We start from the raw sequence: 20,858 nt of genomic DNA, 5'->3' as shown, positions 1-20,858 counted from the left end.
TATACCCTGGGGGTCATGATAGGACAAACTTCCCATCACTGCTGCAAGGAGTCAATGAGACCACGCAGGTGACCTAACTAGTTAAGACACAAGTACTAAATATTATTCTTTCTATTTTAACCACAACGACCTATTTCTGCTGTCCAAGAAACAACACAAACTGCTTTTTCCACGGCTGGTCAGCCTATTCTGTCACCTCCTGAAATGCCTCTCCTCTGGCTTCAGCCTCTTAAAACCCTTACCGCCACCTTTGCTATAAAGCCTTCTCTGTCCCTGAGTCCGGAATGAATTCTTTCCCACTCTGAGCGTTGACAGCATCTGTAGCTCCTGCCTCCCGCTTGCCTGGGGCGGACCAGGCACTGGTCGTCGGCCCCCTCCTCCACTCCAAATGGGGGCTCCTTCAAAGCAATGACCCACACACAGAATCCCAAAGTTGTGGTTAAGTACACAGGCCTGGGGTCAGGCAAGTTCAAGCCCAATCCCCAGCCTAGATAAGCTGTGTGATCCTGTGCGGGTTGCTTATCCTTCACTAGCCCCTGCCCCCTCATCTGTAAGATGGGGTTACACAGCCCACCTTCTGGGGTTGCTATAAGGATTCGATGAGTCACATGTATGAAGAGCTTACCTGGACACAGCGTAGTAAAAGACAGTTGCCATTTCGCCATCTATCTTGAATGTGCATGTCCCTACCCTACCCCCTAGCACAGCCCAGTACAGGTGCCCAGGGCAGGCCATTCACAGCCTGCCCACACGACAGGTGGGCACATCGTCATTATCATTAGTGTTATTATGGCAACATCCAAACCACCCGGCCCACCCCACCTATGTGTTGTGGTACAGTCCGTCCGTAGCTGCCACGGGCCCCAGATGTGACCAGGCAGGGGTCTCGCCGGAGTGGCTACAGATCACAAGGTTCCCCACAAGGGCACACCCTTGGAGGGCCTAGGCTGCCCTGGAGAAAGACAGAGAGGAGGCAAGGCCACAGAAGCAGCCAGCCCCTTCCAGAGATCCTGTGATCATCCCCGGCTCCTAGAAGGAATAGTAAAATCCTTGCGCTGAGGTCACCAAGAACCCAGGGCCCTGGGCTCCTCAGTCCCAGGATCTGATCATCTGGACAGACAGTGGGTCACCTCCTTCCCTCCAAAATCTCACACCACACCCTCCTCCAATGGCAGCAGCCCCAGGGAGCCTCTGGACCACCTCACATTCCCTCTTGAAGCACTCTACCCCAGACTGAGACAGCTGTGAGGCCCCTGCAGCCCCTTCTCCAAACCTCAAGTCCCACGCTCACAGCTCACCAACCTGGGAGGGTGCCCCTTCGTCCCCACTGTCTACCTGTGGCCCTAACTTCACCCACAGATAATTATTTGCCCTCAGCATTTATTCTCATCTAACACGCTGTGTATTTTCTGTGCTGTTAGGAGCTACCGGGCTCCGCTGCCTCCACGCGGGTGGTTGGCACAAAGGCCCACACCACCCTCTGAGCACACACTCCACTGATGTCTGGGAGCCCCTCATTGGCCTCCCCACGTCACCCCACTGAGGCTTTGCCTCCAGCCCTTGCCAGGGAACTGCTCTGGGGGACCGTGACCCCCTCTCCTGCACGTCAGTCCAAAGGAACCCTTTGGTTAAGAGAAAAAAAAAACAACAACATTCTCACTCGGTGATGTCTTCATTCTCTCCTGAGACGGGAGCTCTTCCCTTTACAGAAAGGGGGAGGGGCACAGGACCAGGGACAGCTCCCTCCAGGACCCTAGGTACAGAGAATGGGCCCAGGGAAGGCCAAAACACCTCCCAGATTCCCCTCTTACCCAGGCCTGTCCACGGCTGCTCCGGAGCCCCGTGCCCGGAGCTCTGGCCCTCCCTGAACGGCTGCTGCCCGCACTCACACCAGCCCTCCCGCATCGGCTCCCTGCCTGGTAGGGGACTCCCTGCGGGGAGCCGTCCAAGCGCGCTCGCAGGCTCCCCGCTCCTCCGTCTACTGAGACGGCTAACGTGGGGTCGGCCCACCTGGAAACTGTTCTCCCCGGGTCCAGACGGAACAGCTGGGCACTGATGGGGTTTGCAGGAAAATTAATCAGCGCCGACTGGCCGCGGTGCCAGGCGCTGCCTGGGCCCGATCCGTCCTAATGAATCCCGAGCTCCCGCCTTAATGACTCCAGACAAGACTAATTTAGTGGCGCAGGTGATTAGCGTGGGCATTAGCACCTGAATTGTGACTCAGGATGCTTTTGGCGGTAGTGAGGGGTCTGCCGGGGGCGGGGGCTGGGGGGTGGGGGGGGAGGCGGCTCCACGGGCACTGACGGGCACTGACCTTGGCGACATATGGAGGGTCCAGGAGCCCAGGGGAGGGGGCTCAACAAGACATCCAGCATCCACGGGCCCTCCTGCTTTCATTCGCCCCCCTATACTCGTTCAGTGTCTGCCGAGACTCCCTCTGTAGGGGGCGCCGTGCTTGGCGCAGAGCACATGCAGACTCAGCTTGCCCAGCTATGAAATGGAGACGGTGCCGCCTCTCGGAGACTCACTGTGAGGTCTGTAGGAGGCCAGGCATTGAGAACCCTTCACAGAGGCCCTGGCAGGAGGCTGGCAGTCAATAAATGCTCGCTCATATTACCACTCTACAATCTTCTATTATACATAAATGCTAAAATGCTAATTAATTGGAATGTCGATATTAATAAAAGGAGTGAGCAAAAATGAGCAGCTGCTGAGGAGTTACACACCAACAACCCGGCTAGAACTCGCTCAGAGCTTTCACAGGGGCGAATACAAAGCAGAGGGAGGGTGGGGGCCTCAGAGCAGGTGACATCTGAGCTACGCCTTGAAAGATGAGTAGGAATTCACCAGGCAGGAAGGGGAAAGAGCTTTCCCTGCCGAGGCACCAGCATGGCAAAGGTGTGGGGAGACAGAGGTGAGGTATTGGGGTGTTGAGAGGGTCCCCGTGACTAGAGATCAGGGTGTGAGTGGCAGGTGACAGGCCGTGATGAAGAGTTCTCCCTCCTCCCTCTAGGCACCTGGGAGGCTCTTGGCTGGCAGTGTCTAGAACTGGGATGGAAGGAAGGACGTTGGTGCCCAGCCCCAAGGGACACTGTCCCCCTCCAGGGGCTCAGGAGCCAAGGCAGGTGGACTAGATGTCCTCCGCCCCTCACAGAGCCCCTCGGTCAGCTTGGTGTCTCCACACCAGACCTCCCACCAGACCTGTGACTCCCTGTGGGTCCCTAGCAAACACACCATATGCAGCCCCGGCAGGCAGCTGGGGTGATCAAAACATGACCCCTGGCACGGCGTGGGCCTCGTCATTCACAAGCACAGGCACGTACGGTGTCCATGCCATCTGGGGCACGTGCTCTCCCGGGCCCACTTCCTGGGCAGCCATCCCCGTCATCACCGACAGCTCGCTCCTGACACCCTCGGGAGCGGAGCGCCTGGCCTGAGACCGCAGGAAGGAGGGTGCACAGGCACGGAGCCAGTGGGAACATTCCCCACGTGCCCATACGCTCCAGACCTCACTCCTTCCCAAGACACCCCGGGCCCCAGGCACAAGCCAGGGCCGGAGCTGGGCCCTGGGGACACAAAGATGGTCCAGGCCACCTGGGCGCATTCACAGTGCAAGAGGGGAGGCAGATGAGAACTGAGCCACACTAGCACTGTGACAGGGACCAACAGAGAGGAAAGAAAGCAAAGGAAGCAGCACTCGAACCCTGCCTGGAGAAACCCAGGAAGGTCACACGGAGGAGGCAGCCATCAGAACGGACTTGACCGACCAGCGGAGGCTCGCCGCCTTCCAGGCAGCAGGAGCGGCAAGTGCAAGGCTGAGGTAGGAACCCGCCTCTCACGCTCACGGAACCGCAGGGAGGCCAGTGTGGCTGGAGGGGAGCAAGCATGGGGGAGCGGAGGAGACGAGGTCTGACACGTAGCCAGACAGCCGACAGCCTTCGTGCCACTCTCATTCCAAGTGGGGCGGGGGACTTGAGCACACCTCATGACAGGCTCTGTCTCAGGACCCCTGACCGCTCGGCTGCGGGGATGAGAGAAGGCTTCAGCGGGGTGAGGGGGCAGGGAGACCACTGCGACCATCAGGAAGCTGCTAGAGAATCCAGGCCTGCACCGCGGTGGCGGGAGCAGAAGGGGCGAGAAGCGAGAAGATTCTGGAAAGCTTTTGAAGATGGCACCAACAGGATTTGCCGATGAATCGGAAGTGAGGTGAGGGAGAGAGGAAAGAGACAGGGACGACCCCGAGTTTTTGGCCTGGGCAACTGGTGTTTGAGGCAGGTGGTGCAGCTGCAACTGAGCCGGGCAAGGCTGTAGGGCAAACAGGGCCTGGGGGAAGGGCAGGAGTCCAGCCTGGATGCACAGAGGCTGAGAGCCCTGCAGACACCCAAGTAGAAATGCTGAGCACAGAGGCAGACACACAAGTCTGGAACGTCCTCTGCAAGGAGGCCTGGGAAGGAGGTAGCAGCCTCCGACTTGTCAGCACACGACAGGACCTGAAGCCGCGAGACCAGAGTTGATGGCCACGGGGCTAGAACACGGACGGGGAAGGCACACAGGAGCTGGGCCTGGGGCCCTGCAACACTCAGGGGTGCGGGAGGTGTGGAGAAGCTGGCAAAGGGAGCTGAGAAGGCACAGCCAGAGAGCCAATGCCCTGGAAGAGAAAAAGACCGACTGCCAGAAGGCCACAGTTCTGAGAATTAAGGACTGGCTTCAGCCACCGGGAGGTCGTTGGTGACCTTGACGTGGGCCATACTGGTGAGTGTCTGGAGTGGATTCGGGAGGTCACCTGGAGACAGCACCCAGGAAGTGTCCCTCCCTCGGATGCCGGTGCCACGTGGTCATTTACTGCTGACAGCCAAGGCCACGGTGTGGGCGATGCCACCAGCCCGACCGGGCACCGAGTCCTTGATCTGCCCTTGCTCTGCCCCTCCCCGGCCAGCTCAGCTGCCAATGATGGACGTTCGTGTCTAGAGTAAGACACACAGGGACAAGGGGGCCCTGAATGTTAACAGGCAGGGCTCCGTAATGACTTCATTTTGCTCCTGTCTTCTCCGGCTGGGAGATGGTCCTCAAAGAGAACATCAGGCAGAGGGAATTGGAACCAGAGATGGGTGAGGAGATAGAGTGACACGACGCGTAGCCTCCGCGAGGGATCTGGGGCGGCTGGGCTGTGCCCTCCCCCTCTGCTCCCCAGCACACGGCTGCTGGCCCGCCGGCCGAAACCGAGGCGACAGCATAAAGAATGGAAAGGCTCGGAAGGTTTGGGGTGAATCTAAGACCCAATCTCTAGCTCAGGAGAGAACATTTGCAGAAACCACACACTAACAGCCCACAGCCAACTCTACCTCCGGAACCTTAAGAGGAATTTGGAAAACACATTGATTAACACACTTTGTACCCTACCTTGAGCAGTCAACAAACATAGTTTTTATGATTGTATATATTATACATATACAGTATATCATATATTATTATTATCATTATTCTGAAAGGCTCCAGTGGTCTGAATTAGGCTCAATGGGTGGGAGTTCCAGGGACAGATTTCATATTCCTATTAGGAAGGATTTTTCATTCCCAGAACCGTCCCGTAGCACGAAAACGAACTGTCTTCCGGGATCATGAGCTCCCCACCGTCGGGCATTGAGCAGAAGCCGGATAATCAGCACCGAAGCTGGAAGTTGGTCTGCCCACAGCTCTGACCTCCTGCCGCTTTCAGACTGGCTTGGGCTCTGCCTCCAGCCATCGATAGTGACCTTCCCTAGACCCAGCTCCTCTGTGCACCTGTCTCTCCCCTCCACAGCCCATGGCGGGCAGGACAGCTCAACCAGTCATCTCCAGGCCACACACAGGCTCCCCGTTCACTAACAAACCATTCCAGGCATGGAATCCAGAGAGGGGTCCATTCCATCCCCATTTTACAGGCTGGAACATTGAGGTTCAGAAAGCAAAGGGCCAGTGAGAACCAAGCCTCCAAGCCAAGTCTCTAGGCCACCCCATTCCACATGGCAAGCAAAGGGCCAGCCCCTTGGACAAACTGTTTCAACCCTCACCCTCGCCCTGGCCTCTGCTGGTCTGAGGCCTGCACCCCGCCACATCCATGTGAGTTCACATCAACCTCTGAATGGCCCAGGGCCACACAGGTGACAGCACACAGTGGACACCTCCAGGCCTGTTATCTGAGGGCCTGGGCCGCCCAAGATGGGCCCCATGCCCTCTCATTGGTGAGATAGGAGGTAAGGCCCAGAGAGGGGCAGTGCTGTGCCCAAGGCCACACAGTGAAGAACAAAAACTAAGTTCATGACTTTCAGGCCAGAGTTTGCTGTCCCATCCTGATGCAACACGAAGGGGGAAGCCAGGAAGGTGTGGGCCAACTCAGCACCAGCCCCTGCCCGGAGAGACGAACAGAGCTGTCTTCAGCTCACTGAGCCCTCTCTCGTTCCTAAGGTCCCCTAGTGCCAGGGATCAATCCCCACGGCACCAGATCGACGGCCCTGCTGTGACTGCCAAGTGCAGGCTTAATGGGGCCACGTCCTAGGAGTTGCTCCCGGAAGCCGATCGATGCTTAGCATTTGCAGAACGCGTTTGCGGAACCGGAGCCAAAAGTAACTAGAGCAGGGCCTGCGGGAGGGCTCGCTGGGAGTGGGGGCATCCAGCCTGGGGCTTATCACCATCAGCACTGGCCAAGCAATACCCACTCCACCCCACCACGTTCCCTGCACCACAGGCCTCTGAGAACGCCACACTCGGGGCTGAGCAGGGTCACAGATAGGGTGTCACAGCCAGCACCGCTCACTTGAGGGCGGCCTTCGCCTCTCCCCGCCAACAGCCCCGTCAGTTAACGGCTGGCCATGCCTCTGCCTCAGTGGTCCCCCCCTGTCCCAGATATAGTCCCTCCACCACAGAGCAATCCCTGGGAGGCTGAGGTTAGCACAGACACTTCTAGGGGCGCCTGGGTGGCTCAGTCGGTTGAGCATCTGACTTCGGCTCAGGTCACGATCTTGAGGTTCTTGAGTTCGAGCCCCATGTCGGGCTCTGTGCTGACAGCTCGGAGCCTGGAGCCTGCTTCGGATTCTGCGTCTCCCTCTCTCTCTGCCCCTCCCCTGCTTACACTCTCTCTCTCTCTCTCTCTCTCTCAAAAATAAATAAACATTAAAAAATGTTAAAAAATAAAAAGAACTGACACTTGTAAAAACCAGCTGTAGGAAACAGTATGTGAAGGAACAGAAAGGGAGTCTTTTGGGACTCTGCTCAAGGGCCACCACCTCCCCAAAACCTCTCCAGCTTCCTCCTGCCTCTGCTCTGTCCCCAGAAGAACACACCTTCCTCCTTCAAGGCCCCACTGGAACTTAACCGGACATACAACCCGGCCCCCATCACCCCAACATCGACTTCTTTATCTTTCTGTCGGATTCCTCTCTGGGTGCATGGCAGTTAGGCCTGGCACAGAGGGTGCACCCCTCTATAGCTGATGGACTGATGGGTGAACCGGGAGAGCCTCTACTGATGACAAGGCTGCTAATGTTCATTCATTTCTCGAACCACATATACTAGGCAGCTACTCTCCTACCTCCACACCAGCCCCATGCGAGGCCTGGGTTTGGGGAGAACCCCCAGATGAATCCAGAAGCCCACGCACATGGCCTGAAGCTCAGCAGCATCCCCGGGAGACTTCTAGGTTCCCTCTCCACCCCCCAACCCCCACCAGGAGTTAAGCTAAGCCTGACGAAGAGGCAGACAGAGAGGAGGGCAGCCTCCTTCTCGGAGGAGCCTTTAAGCACCTACACCCACAAATCCAGCCTTGCAGCACTGATCCAAGGGAGGCTGTGAATCACCAAAGGAGTTGCAACTTTCCCCAGGGCCCCCCCCAACCCCATGGGTCCTAGAAAGGAGCAATTGGACTGTGGGGACAATCCCCACAACAGTCAGAAACACCTGCTATACTCTGCAGCCACCTGCAAAAAAGCTTCCACCAGGAAGGATGGAAGGAAAGGTCTCTCCAGGGGTTGCCGTCCTGGTCGCACACACAGCAGGGGAGAGGCCGGGGCATGCTGAGGCTCCCCTCATCAAGCAGAGATGTCTATGAAGAATTTTGCATCTTCTCTATCACACACCTACCTTTGGTTTTACGTAAGAGAGTGTTTAAAATGACCTCTGCGTTAAATGCCTTCACACTCCTCCCCTCTCTCCATGCCATCTTGCTTCATTTCCAAGGACAAGCGACGCTCCAGAAAGAAGCACCACACTGGCCCTGAGCCCCGCCCGCAGACCCACGGAGGAGGCAGACCTGAGTTTAAGAAGCCCCAGATGACGGGCATTTTCCCTAAGATGACACGGACAAGAATGAGGACAAGGGAGGGAGTGTGGGGGGAGGCAGGAGGGGCCTCTCACAGGAATGAGGGTCTTCCCATCAGTGCAGCTGCACTTCCCGAGAACCTTCTGGTCCCCGGAGCCGAGCGAAGGCCACAGGGCTATGTGCGCACATCTCCAGCCACAGGCATAGAGGCCAGGCCCTCAGGAAGAGGATCATGAGGACAGAGCTGGGTAATGAGGTGACTCAAGCTGGGGTGTGAGGGATGTTTGTGATCACCTCCAAAATAGGTAATTGTTCCCCTAATGACAAAAACAGGCAGACTCATTGCGGAAAACTTGGTGATCACGGAAAAGTGCAAAAGGCTACAAAACAAACTCTGTGACAGTTGCCAACTTCAAGTTTGCCCAAAGAAGAGGAACGAGCCATCTTGTAGAACAGAAGTGGAGGAAGTCACGCATCTTGGGCTCAATGTGATAACTCCTTGGGCACTTGGAGCCCCCCCGTGTGGGAAGGGACAGCCCTGGGAAGGACTGAGCGCCCCATCCCCAAGGAGAGGCCATACACACCCCCATGAGGGACACCACGGAAGAGGTTCCAATAATTGGTAGAAGATGGCCTCAATCTCTAAGATCACCTTCGCTTGTGGGAAGGGAAGCCCACCCTATGCCACCCGGCATGCCCACCAGCCCTTGTGCCAACTCACCCACGGGCGTGTCCTCGCTGATGAGCAGGTACGTGTCAAAGAAGTGGTTGGTGAAGAAGGGCAGTCGGTTCACCTGGCCTGGAAGTCAGAGGACAAGAGTGTCAGTCAAGGACCTTATGCCATAGCTTCTACAAGGGAGACACAGAGTAGGGGCTGCAGAGGGCACTGAGCTTGCATCCAGTGCCATGGCCACCTTCCCAGGACCTCAGCGAGTCACTGTCCTGCTTCTGGGTAAATGGGGAATAATGCCAGTAGGGAGGTCGTACGGCGAGAGAGGCCACCAGCCCCACATGGCTAATGAGTCCTGGGACATGATGAAGCATAAAATACACGCAGGATTTCAAAGGCTTTATATGAAAACATGGGTGTAAAATATCTCATTAACCTTTTATATTGAACATGGGTTGAAATGAAAATATTGTGGATATATTGGGTTAAACTTATTATTAAAATGTGTTTCTTGGGGCGCCTGGGTGGCTCAGTCGGTTGGGCGTCCAACTTCGGCTCAGGTCATGATCTCACGGTCCGTGAGTTCGAGCCCAGCGTCGGGCTCTGTGCTGACAGCTCGGAGCCTGGCGCCTGCTTCGGATTCTGTGTCTCCTCTCTCTGCCCCTCCCCTGCTCATGCTCTGTCTCTCTCTCTCAAAAATAAATAAAAACATTAAAAAAATTTTTTTTAAATAAAATGTGTTTCTTTTCTAATGCGGCTTCTAGAAAATTCCAACTCACACATGTGGCTCACGTGTACTCCCACCAGGCAGCCTGGCTGTAGATGACATGTGAGCACACCAAGGACCAGGGCTATCCTCCTCGATGGCTACCAGCCTGGTGCTCAGAGAAGAGCGAGGACTCAGGAGCCCCAGGAGGTATTTGTCGTGTGAAGGAACGTGAGCCGGCCCCATAGGATGAATGACAACAATGCCATGTATAGAACCTTTCTCCATGCCAGCCACTACGTCCCCTCCACCAATCTTCATGGTACAGCCGGGGCTATCATATCCCCATCTTACTGCTGAGGAAAACGAGGCCTGTGGGGAATAAGCAGTAACTTGCCCAGGGTCACACAGCTAGTAAGTGGCACAGGCCTTAGGGGACCCCTGGGTGGTTGACCTTGTATCACTCTGTGATGGCCTTGGGACAAGGGCCAGGTTTGGAAGGAGTTGAGGAAGTAGTGGCACGGGCTGAGGAATTTAGTGATTCCAAAGAGCCCCCCAAACCTCAAGCTCCCCACACAAGGCCTCCCCAAGGCTGGCTTTACCTGTCCCCTGAACCTCCTCTTAACAGCCTTCAGTAGTGCAGTATAATAAAAAATATATATTTGGAGGCACCTGGGTGGCTCAACCAGTTAAGCATCTGACTTCAGCTCAGGTCATGATGTCATCGTTTGTGAGTTTGAGCCCCGTTTCAGGCTCTGTGCTGACAGCTCAGAGCCTGGAGCTTGCTTTGGATTCTGTGTCTCCCTCTCTCTCTCTGCTCTTCCCCTGCTCATGCTCTGTCTCTCTCCCTCTCTCTCTCAAAAATAAACATTAAAAAAATTTTTTTTCTATATATATGTATATATACATGTATATATATAATATATATTTAATATATATATGTATATATATATGTGTGTGTGTGTATATATATATATATATTTGGTCTTTGCCCCAGTTCCTGACACAGAGCTCCAAAATTCCTTAGAATTTCCAGAGAGAGAGGAGTATCATTTATAAGGAGCCCCTTTTGAGCACAGCTGAGTTTATGCTAGTGAGGGGACTTGGTTGGGGGGTGGGGAGCCTCTAGGCAGCCCCAGGATGGGGCTGGTGGGCAGAAAGACCAACTTGTTAGTGGGGGGATCTTTTAGTCCCATCCAGACCTCTGGGGAGGGGAGGGAGCTGGAGATTGAAGAGATCTGATGAGTGCTCAGGAAGTGAACATATCCATGTGCTGGGAGGGTGGCGCACCTGGAGAGGACACAGAAGCTCCACTCTCACCCCATTCCATCTGGCTGCCCCGGAGCTGTACTCTTTATGTTAACCCAGGAAATGGAAGTAAACTGCCTCCCTGAGTCTTGTGAGTCATTCTAGCTGATAAAACCTGAGGAAGGGGGTCATAGGAAGCCCTGATTTATGGCCGGTAGGTGAGAAGTATGGGTGGCCTAGGACTCATGACTGGCCTGTGACATGGGGGCTGTCTTGTGCGCCCGAGCCCTTAAATGTGTATAATTTGACACTAACTCCAAATAGTGTCAGACTGAATTTCATTAAATTTTTGGACACCCAGTTGGTGTCCAGAGAATTGGTTCTTGGTATGGAAAACACCCGAGAAGTAGGCAAGTGAGGGCTCTTCCCTTTCTGCCCCTGCCAACCAGGGGGTAGGTAGCTGGTCTGTCTCGCACAGGGCTGATGTCGTGCAGCCATAAGGAGCCCCTGCTGGGTCCTCCGGGGACGTCCTTCTTTTCCCCATTTCGGCTGAGCTGGGGCTGTCTCAGGGCTGGTGCCAGGCTAGCTCCCAGGAAGTGAGAAGGCTGGAGTCGAGGAGGAGCACTTCCCCCTCCCGCTTGAGATGCTCCTAGTGCGGAGTGGGCTCAAGTTTCTTCTTAGACATCCTTCAAGTTTCATCTTAGACATCCCTTCTTCCAGGAAGCCCTCCTTGATCACCATTACTACAAACGTGCACCCACACACACTCCTCCATCCTCTCATATCAGGAATCCAGAACCCCTCTCACACATAACAGCCTCAGAAAGAGGCCAATGGCCAAGGGCCTTGCCTTTGTTTGGAACTTCCCTGTGCTTCTTTCCAGCCACACGATCCTCCCATGCCTCAGTTTACTCAGGTGTAAAATGGCAGTAACAAGACTTACTTCAGGGCAGCCATGAGGATTAAGTGAGATTACATACATAAAGTGCTTAGCGCCATGCCCCAGCACACAGCAAGCACTGTGTAGATAAATGGTAACTACTATTAATATTGGTATTAATAATGGAGCCACCTGCTCAGCCAGAGAGGGATGCTTTTGACCAAGAAGAGCCTTGGGCTCCAGTATGGGAAGCGGGCTGAACCCGGGTGAAGGCTCTGGGGTGGGCTTGGGCTGCTGGGGGAGGGAAACCAGCCAGGAAAAAACACCGCGTGCAGCAGCATTGTTCATTTTTAAATTTTCTTTTACAGGACCTGCCGATAATCACCTGCTGAGTGCTCTGCACTGGCCGCCGGCAGGGCCCCAGGGGCAGATGTCTCCTGCCACCTACCAAGCAGGGCCTGGGTCCTCAGAACAGTCCTGCTGCCCCCAGAGACCCCGTGGCCCTGGGCTGCCAGTGCGGTCCCTGGGCACCAGGAGGGGGCTGACGGGGCAGGGGTGGGGAAAGGGCACACGGACAGGTGTTCTCTTAAAAACCACTCTCAAGGCACAAAGGCTCTGTGTGAGACCTCCAGCCCAGCTGGTCCGTGAGTGGATGTACAAGGGGAGGGGACATGGGGGAGTCCCAACTTCCCGTGCCCCACACACCCCTTCCCCGTGAGTCCACATCCACTGTTGGCTCCGCCCTGGTGGCTTCCTCCCACTTCTGCCAGACACGCCTACTGATTGTTCCCCACACAGTAGTTGGAGGAGTCCACCAGCTTTAAATATTTCAAACACAAAAATAAACTCAAAATGGATAAAGGACCTGAATGTGCGACAGGAAACCATCGAAACCCGAGAGGAGAAAGCAGGAAGAGACCTCTATGACCTCAGCCGCAGCAATTTCTTACTCGACACATCTCCAAAGGCAAGGGAATTAAAAGCAAAAATGAACTATTGGGACCTCATCAAGATGAAAAGCTTCTGCACCGTGAAGGAGACAATCAACAAAACTAAAAGGCAACCGACGGAATGGGGAAAATATTTGCAAATGACATATCGGACAAAGGGCTAGCATCCAAAAATCTACAAAGAACTCACCAAACTCCACACCCGGAAAACAAATAATCCAGTGAAGAAATGGGCAGAAGACATGAATAGACACTTTTCCAAAGAAGACATCCAGACGGCCAACCAACACATGAACAAATGCTCAATGTCACTCCTCATCAGGGAAATACAAATCAAAACCACACTGAGATACCACCTCACGTCAGTCAGAGTGGCTAAAGTGAACAAATCAGGAGACTATAGATGCTGGCGAGGATGTGGAGAAACGGGAACCCTCTTGTACTGTTGGTAGGAATGCAGACTGATACAGCTGCTCTGGAAAACAGTGTGGAGGTTCCTCAAAAAATTAAAAATAGGTCTACCCTACGACCCAGCAATAGCACTGCTAGGAATTTACCCAAGGGATACAGGAGTGCCGATGCGCAGGGGCACTTGTACCCCAATGTTTATAGCAGCACTTTCAACAATAGCCGAATTATGGAAAGAGCCTAAATGCCCATCAACTGACGAATGGATAAAGAAATTGTGGTTTATATACACAATGGAGTACTACATGGCAATGAGAAAGAATGCAATATGGCCTTTTGTGGCAACATGGATGGAACTGGAGAGTGTGATGCTAAGTGACATAAGTTATACAGAGAAAGACGGATATCATATGTTTTCACTCCTCTGTGGATCCTGAGAAACTTAACAGAAGACCATGGGGGAGGGGAAGGAAAAACAAAGAGAGGGAGGGAGCCAAACCATAAGAGACTCTTAAAGACTGAGAACAAACTGAGGGTTGATGGGGGTGGGAGGGGAGGGTGGGTGATGGGTATTGAGGAGGGCAGCTGTTGTATGGTGTTGTATGGAAACCAATTTGACAATAAATTTCATGATAAAAAAAAGAAAAAACAGAAAAACACCGCACAGCATCTAGCTTCTTACCACCGCAGGCCTGAGGGGAGAAGGGAGCGGGGAGGCTCACAGAAAACACACCATGCGAGCTGCCGGCCTCCACCTTCTGCCCCCCAGCAAGCCCACAGATGAAGAACACGTCCAGGCCGGAGGGAAGAAGGCGGAACAAGCTTCGGCAACGAGAAGATGACAGGCTGACAAGAGGGTCTGACATCTGTGAGCCTGACCCATCTCTGACTACCCGGGATGGGAGGAGAGATCCACTGGGCCTGTGGGTCAGATGAAAACAAAGTGGGGAGAAGTGATGCGGGAGGGTCTGTGGGAACGAGAGGAGGGTGAGGGGTCAGGGGCAGGTGTCGGAAAGGCAGGGTGGAAGACGGTGTCCTTCAGTCCCTAAGGTCAGCCATGGCCTCACCATGCCAAAGGAACAACACTGGCCACTTCAGACAGGCACCAGGAAGGGAGGACCATACCCGGCAATGAGAGAGAGGGACCCTCCTATACGTGCAAAGCAGACTAGTCCCCAGATGGGCTGGTTTTGCCACAGAGCTGCTGTGTGGCCCCAGGCAACTTGCTTAACTTTTCTGTTTTCTGCGCCCCATTTTCCTTCACCCAGAGAAAGATACAGCTCATAATAAAAGAGCTAACGCTTTATTTTAGCACCTAATACGTGCCAGGCGCTATTCTAAGTGCTTGACATGTGCATTAACTCGTCTGATCATTCTGACAACTGAAGGAGGAGAGTCCTATTGTCCTTTGACTTTAGAGATAAGAAAGCTGAAGGACAGAGCGACTAAGACACTTGCCCGAGGGAAGCGGTTGGAGAAGTGGGGCGGGAACCCAGGAGTCCTGGCTCTGTGCTACCCCCTCGTGCCCACTTGAGATGCACAAACCGTCTTCCACCCAGAGAGCTCAAGAGGAAACTATCCTCTGCTGAGGATACAGCCGAGCTCTTAGCACCTGTTTTATTTTTACAGACAGTGCAAGCCCGGGAGGGGCAGGCAGCAAGGGGGAGAGAGAGAATCCCAAGCAGGCTCCGCACTGTCAGCACAGAGCCCAACGTGGGGCTCAAACTCGGAAATGATGAGATCATGACCTGAACTGAAATCAAGAGTCAGACGCTTAACCGACGGAGCCACCAGGCGCCCCGATGTATTTCTTCTTAACAGCGGGGGAAGGGCATGAGTGTCCAAGGTCATAGAGCCGGCTGAGGAGAGTGTCCTGACTCCCCCACCATCCAGCAAAGCCAGAGGGTCAGAGCCGATCTCATGTGCCCCCACTGAGGTCTCCTGCAATGGCCGTGGGAGCAGTATCCTGACCATGACTGAGGCTCAGCCACGCCCTGCTTGGCATGACCTCGGGCCAGTAACATCTCCAGGTGTCAGTTTCTCTGCAAAGGAGGTCAAGACTCGAGAGAGGGTCTGAGAGCGCCTCCAGCTCTCCCCTGAGAGTCCGTGAAACTGCGCCGTAATCCCGGGCTGCCTGGATGGAAGTGAGCTCCCCATCACAGAGGCATTCCAGCAGAGATCCTTCCAGACACAGTGGCCAGGAGAGGGGAGCTTCAAGGGACTCTCAGGCAGCCAGTGGGAGGCTGGCTTCCTCCAGCGACTCCCTAGCTCCCTGGAGTGACAGAAGGAGCTGGCCTCACTCAGGAATATGTTTGCCCGTGTCACCAGGCAGGCCGGGCCCACAGCTCTTCCCCGGGGACACGCTGGCCCCAGGGCACACCATGCCAGCCGTGCCTGCAGTCCTAACCTTCCTTCAGCGCAGTCCAGAGCTGCTTTGCTCCTTGCCACCAGCTGTCCAGGAGCCAAGGGACAGGCAAATGCCCAGGCCTTTCCCGGCCTCCTCCGCGGCCACCAGAGCTGACGCTGATCTGGCCGCTGGGGAAGGAGGGCCGGTCCTCCCCGCCAGGGGAAAGGGCACCTCACCACCACGATTCGCTCAAGCTGTTCCTTCTTCCCGGGATTCCCTTCCTCCTGTTTCCCTACGCTAAAACTACTTCTCAGTCTTCAAAGCCCCGATTAAATGTTCCCTCTGGCTGAGTCCCTCCTGTCCCCACAGGCCCAATCAATCTTTTCTTCTGATGGGCTTCTCCAGAGCCATGTCCGTCTTCTTACCACTATACTCACCTGCCTTCTAGGTAGTAAATCCTAGCTGTGGCTTCCTCCCCCACCAGGCTCGGGGCTCCCTGAGCACGAGTCACTGCCCCGTACCCCAGAACTGGGCACAGTAGACACAGCCTCACACAGTAGGTACTCAAAAGACAGCTCTGAAACCGAAGAGCACTGCAGCCACTCCCTGCATCCCAGAAGGGGTTCACGGTCACAGATGCCTCCTTCCCCTGGAGCTCACCTGTTTCTCAAGGCTCCTCCCCTTCCCTCCCGGGGAGGCTGGTATTTTCAGTCCTGTGAGTGCTGCGGAAGCGACCGAGGCCCAGAGAGGGAAGTGTGTGTGCAATCACACACACAGCAAGGCGAGGTCTGCGGGCCCAGAGCAGCCGCGCCCCACCCCCAGCCCCCTCCCAGTGCACAAACCCCACGCTGGCGGCGGCAGGAAGGGCAGAGGATCGGACTTACCCAGGCATCCGGAGATCAGCACAAACAGCCAGGCCACGAGGCAGCCGGTGGCAACGTGGCACCTCATGTCTCCTGGGGACACAAGGAAGGAGAGGTGAGAAGCCTGCCCTCCGAGCCCCTCCTACACTTGCCCACCCCTGCAGCTCCGGGGAGAATTGGCCTGGGAAGAAGGGAGGGAATCAACTCACGTGGTGGGGAGGCGGGTGTGGGAAAGAAGAGAGGGTCTGCATCGCTTGGTTTCGTATCGTCCAGGGCTGGGTATAGCTCAGCGGCCTGGGGGTGGGGGCAGGGGCAACGGTGCGTCTGCCCTCATGAGGCTGGCTGCACAGCCGAGCGAGCGAGAGAGTGAGCGAGGCTAAGCGGTAGGCACAGGAATGCGTGACCGAGGCATTCTGGGCCCCTTGCGGGGAGGGGCCGTTGCCTACATCCTCCAGGATGGCAGCCCCAGGAGTGATGGGGCTTGGGTAGCCTGGGGACACGGATAGGAGATAGGTGCTGAGCGGGCAGTCAGGGGTCTAAGACCGGGCTTGGCAGGCCCAACACCCCGGATCCCCCCAGCCTAAGTGCCCAATGGGCATGTCTTTTCCCACTTTTCCTACCCACCCTACTATCTCATAATCTGGGATATGAAAGGTGGCGGCAGTCAGCAGTGTCCAGAGTGGCACAGAGAGGGGAGGTAACTGCACAGCGTTCCACAGCAAGTCTGTAGAACACTGAGGCCAAATTTCTAGGGGCTCAGAGCAAAGCTCCAGCGAGATCTGGAGCCCAGCCCCCAGCGGCTCAGCGAGGCGAGATCCCTCGAAGAGTGTCGGGGAGGGTGACTGCACCTCGCACCATAGTGGTGGCCCTGTTACAGCAGGGCCACGGTCCTCTGGTTCCTTCTCAGCCCTGCAGCAGTTCAGGGACAGGCCTCCCGGAGACCAGCAGAGGTGCCAGGAGGGGCCCACGCTCCTCAGCTAGGGATGCCACGGCCCTCTCAAATGCCAGCCCTGTTAGTACAGGGACACAGCCCACACGCCTCCACATCCCCGCAGGGCCTAGCCAAGGGCCTGCACGTCATCCTGCAGTTCAACAGCTTGCTCAGAGACTCCCGGCTAGCGAGCACCAGGCTCAGCATCTGGACCTAAGTTGACCGGCCGCCTCCCTCGTGGATGAGAGGCCAGGAAAGCCACGGGGAGGTGAAGGGAACGGAAGGGAAGGGATCTCTGGAGAGACTTCCACATGTCTGCAAGATCCAGGGGCGAGAGATTCCAAAAGAGCCACAAGCTCAGATCCCTTAATTCCAGACCCAGAGTGGCCCGAGTGGCCTGTGACACGACCCCACCGGGGTTCCTGCCACATACAACACGCAATGGCCCGTGACGCCCTTTGGTTTCCCTTCTAACATTTGTTTCCCTGATGTCCTGATTACTAGGCATGAAACGGTAATTTGCAGAATAAACGATCCTAAGATGTATTTAAATAATAAAAGACAGACCCCCCCCCATTCATATATTCCTATATTTCCACCCCCTTGAGCTTTGGAATGTTAACAGCATCACAGGGATGCAAATTGAGATGCTCCAGGGGCCAGGCCAGGAACAGAAATGAGGGAGACACCGGGTGGGTGGGGATGATGGCCACTCAGAGGCCACAGGCTCTGTCCAAGAGGGGCAGCCGCTGATGTGTTCCGGCCAAGAGGGATGTGGGCCCAGCGCGGCCAGGGCTTCTGATTTCTCTCAATGAAAAGCCGACCATCGGGCTTTTTCTATGAATTCACTTTTTAAATGTTGGCAAATAATTCAACTTGTAGGAGCCAAACAGGACGTGTCTGATGGCCAGAGTGGGTGGGTTGGGCTGGGCACGCGTCCTACCGGGTCCTTCCCTGCACCCAAGCAAATCCGTTCGCATTACACACACGTATGGAGCGGTGCGGCTGTGTTTATCTTTAGAATGATGGAACTGTCTCTACACAAAAGGAACTTGCTCTTCTCACATCACGATATTTCACGGATGACCCTCCACGTCAACACTGCTACATCCGCGCCCTTCTTTTTAGGAGCTAAATCATAGTTCAGAGCATGGGTGTTTGCAAGAGAGACAAGCATCCCCTACTGTTGGGCATTTGGGTGTTCCCAGGTTCCCACCACCACGGGTAATGCCACGAGGAGCCTCCCTCCGAAAATAATAGTGTCGGGACCTTGGTTGCTCTTGAAGTTGGCTCTCCAGCTGCAGCATTACTGGGTGGATTAGATACAACCCGGGCCATGTATGTAAACCTTTATTAGACATCGCCGTATTACCTTCTGGAAAGGTTGTGGCAATTCCCGCTCCCTCCGGCAGCGTATGAGAGGGCCTCTGTGCCCACCTGGAAGTGATCCCTCTTTTAAATGGCTGCCAATTGGATGCATGAAAAATGGTATGGCATTGTTGCTTTAATTTGCATTTCCCTAACTACTAGCGAGGTTGAGCGGGATGCCTTTTTCTAAACGTTCAAACCACTTTCCATCTGTTATCCTGCATTGCCATAGCATATCCTACAAAGAAGCTAGCCAGCATTGCTGGCATTATCCCTGATTTACAAGTGGAGAAACCGAGGCACAGAGCAATTAAGTGACAATCTGACATCTCCTAGTGAGTGAGTGTTTTTTTCAAAAAAATCTCCAGCCCTCTGCCTTCCCAAACCAGATGTTATAAGAATTAAACAACATCTGCCAAGAACATCATCCACAAATAGCTGGGGAGTGTAGCCATTCTGCAAGGTGTTGCACGAAGTTTGCAGCGGAAGGAAGGAAGGAAGGAAGGAAGGAAGGAAGGAAGGAAGGAAGAAAATAAACACTTACGAGGGCAACTCCCACAGACCAAGGATTTTCAGAGGTGTTGTTTTATTCAGTCCTCTGAAGTGTCCCCATAACGTATTGTCCCCATTTTTCAGATGAGGGAATCAAGGCCCAGAGAGGTCACTCCAGGACTGGAACTGATTCCATCACGCCACGCTGCTGCCCGCCATTCCCCGTTTCCTAACAGATAAAAGGGAAGGCACAGCCCCTCCCTCGGGAGTACAATGCACAATAGACACAGGATGAACGTCTGCAAAGCAGTGCACACTTGTGCACAACACACCCACATGTGCCAAACGCATCATTTCCACGACGCTGGCTCGGGCTCCAACACTGCCAGGCACACTGTCCCCAGCCTGTCTCCTTAAACGTCTGCTTCCCCTCCGGAGGCAGTCACATTGCCTTGGCGCCTCTCTTCTGTGGGTTACGGGCAGCCAAACACAGCCCTGATTCTGCAGGATCGGGGGCGGGGGGCAGCTCTGAAGCCGTTAGACGCAGGGGTGATGTCTGCTCCATGCTGACTCTGTCCTCAGCTTGGGGCAAGGGAGCCGAGACCGTAGGTCGCGGGGACCCCGGCTCCAAAGGGTGAAGCAGAGTAGCTTGGCAAAAGTGGGTCCCTCCTGCTACCGGGTTCTCCCTGAAATCCCAGTTCTTGCCTTTTCTCTGGCCTCTCTGGCTACAGGAAGGCAAGCAAGGCCCAGAGAGAGAGGCTAACGGCAGTGGGAAGAGGCCCCTGCGTTCCAACCTCCAGCCCAGGCGTCGCAATGGATGCTGCATTGCCTGCAGGCATTCCCTTGACACTGGGGCCACAGCAAGTGGCCTGTGTCCCCCGGGAGAGCCTGACCTCGCCCTGCCCTGTGCAACGGCTGTTCTCCAACCTCCCAGCCCTCCCACCTCCCACCCGGCAGAGCTGCGTGACCTCCTCCACCTCAGGATGGGGCCTGGGCTCCTACCAACCCTCACCTGCCCCCACCGAACCAGGAAACACAGACACACAGCCTTCCGTGTGGGGGTTCTGCTCTGGGCCTGGGATAAGTGCCAGAGACGTGCCCCAGGGGTAGGAGCAGGGTCAGGGCTGGCTGCCCCCAAATCTCTCAGGGACCTGGCTTACAGCCCATCCTTGCAGGAAGACTTCCAGAAATCCCTCAAACATACCCACTGCCAAGAAGACACAGAACCAGGCCTCAGAGTCGTCGGGCTGTCAGTTCTCAACAGCCTCTTTCATGCTAAGCCCGGGGCCAGGCCCTGGGGGAGGATGGCTACGAACATGTGCCAGGTGTCAAATAAATGATAGAGACCATTGCTGCCCAAGGCCATGGAAAGAGAAGTCCTGAACCTTCCAGAGGAGGTGAGATGCGGGCTGCACAGTGTTAACGTTTGCCGAGTGCACGTGACGTGCCAGTCACTGCGGCGGGCGACGTGCTGTCCGTGCTGGGGCTCGGAGAGTTTGAGTGACCTGCCCACGGTCACACAGCTGATAAGTGGCCAGGTCGGGATTCGAACCCCATTCCGATGGCCGTCAAAAGTTGGTCGCCCAGGCTCAGCCCCGACCCTTACAACTGCTTCACAGCCACAGGATACAAGAGCCAGCAGCAAGGCCGAGTGCGTGTGCCAGGAAGAAGGGGGACAGCCAGGGCCGGGAAGTGGGTTCCTATT

General features: G+C 55.4%; 1 protein-coding gene across 6 annotated transcripts in view; it reads right to left on the bottom strand.

The window, feature by feature from the left end:
• Positions 1–20,858, bottom strand: part of CDH23 (cadherin related 23) — a 418,091-nt gene that overhangs the window by 352,023 nt on the left and 45,210 nt on the right. For all 6 annotated transcript variants that reach the window (XM_086679923.1, XM_086679917.1, XM_086679919.1 and 3 more), the window contains exons 2-3: positions 16,384–16,455; positions 9,012–9,089 (exon numbers count right to left, since the gene is read on the bottom strand). In XM_086679923.1, the coding sequence (XP_086536049.1) occupies positions 9,012–9,089; positions 16,384–16,450 (145 nt within the window). In that variant the 5' untranslated portion in view covers positions 16,451–16,455. The remainder of the gene's footprint in view (positions 1–9,011; positions 9,090–16,383; positions 16,456–20,858) is intronic.

This window comes from Puma concolor, chromosome D2 (assembly GCF_028749965.1).
Source record: "Puma concolor isolate L17-30 chromosome D2, mPumCon1.1.hap2, whole genome shotgun sequence".
NCBI lineage: Eukaryota > Metazoa > Chordata > Mammalia > Carnivora > Felidae > Puma > Puma concolor.
This window is presented reverse-complemented; position numbering and strand designations above follow the sequence as displayed.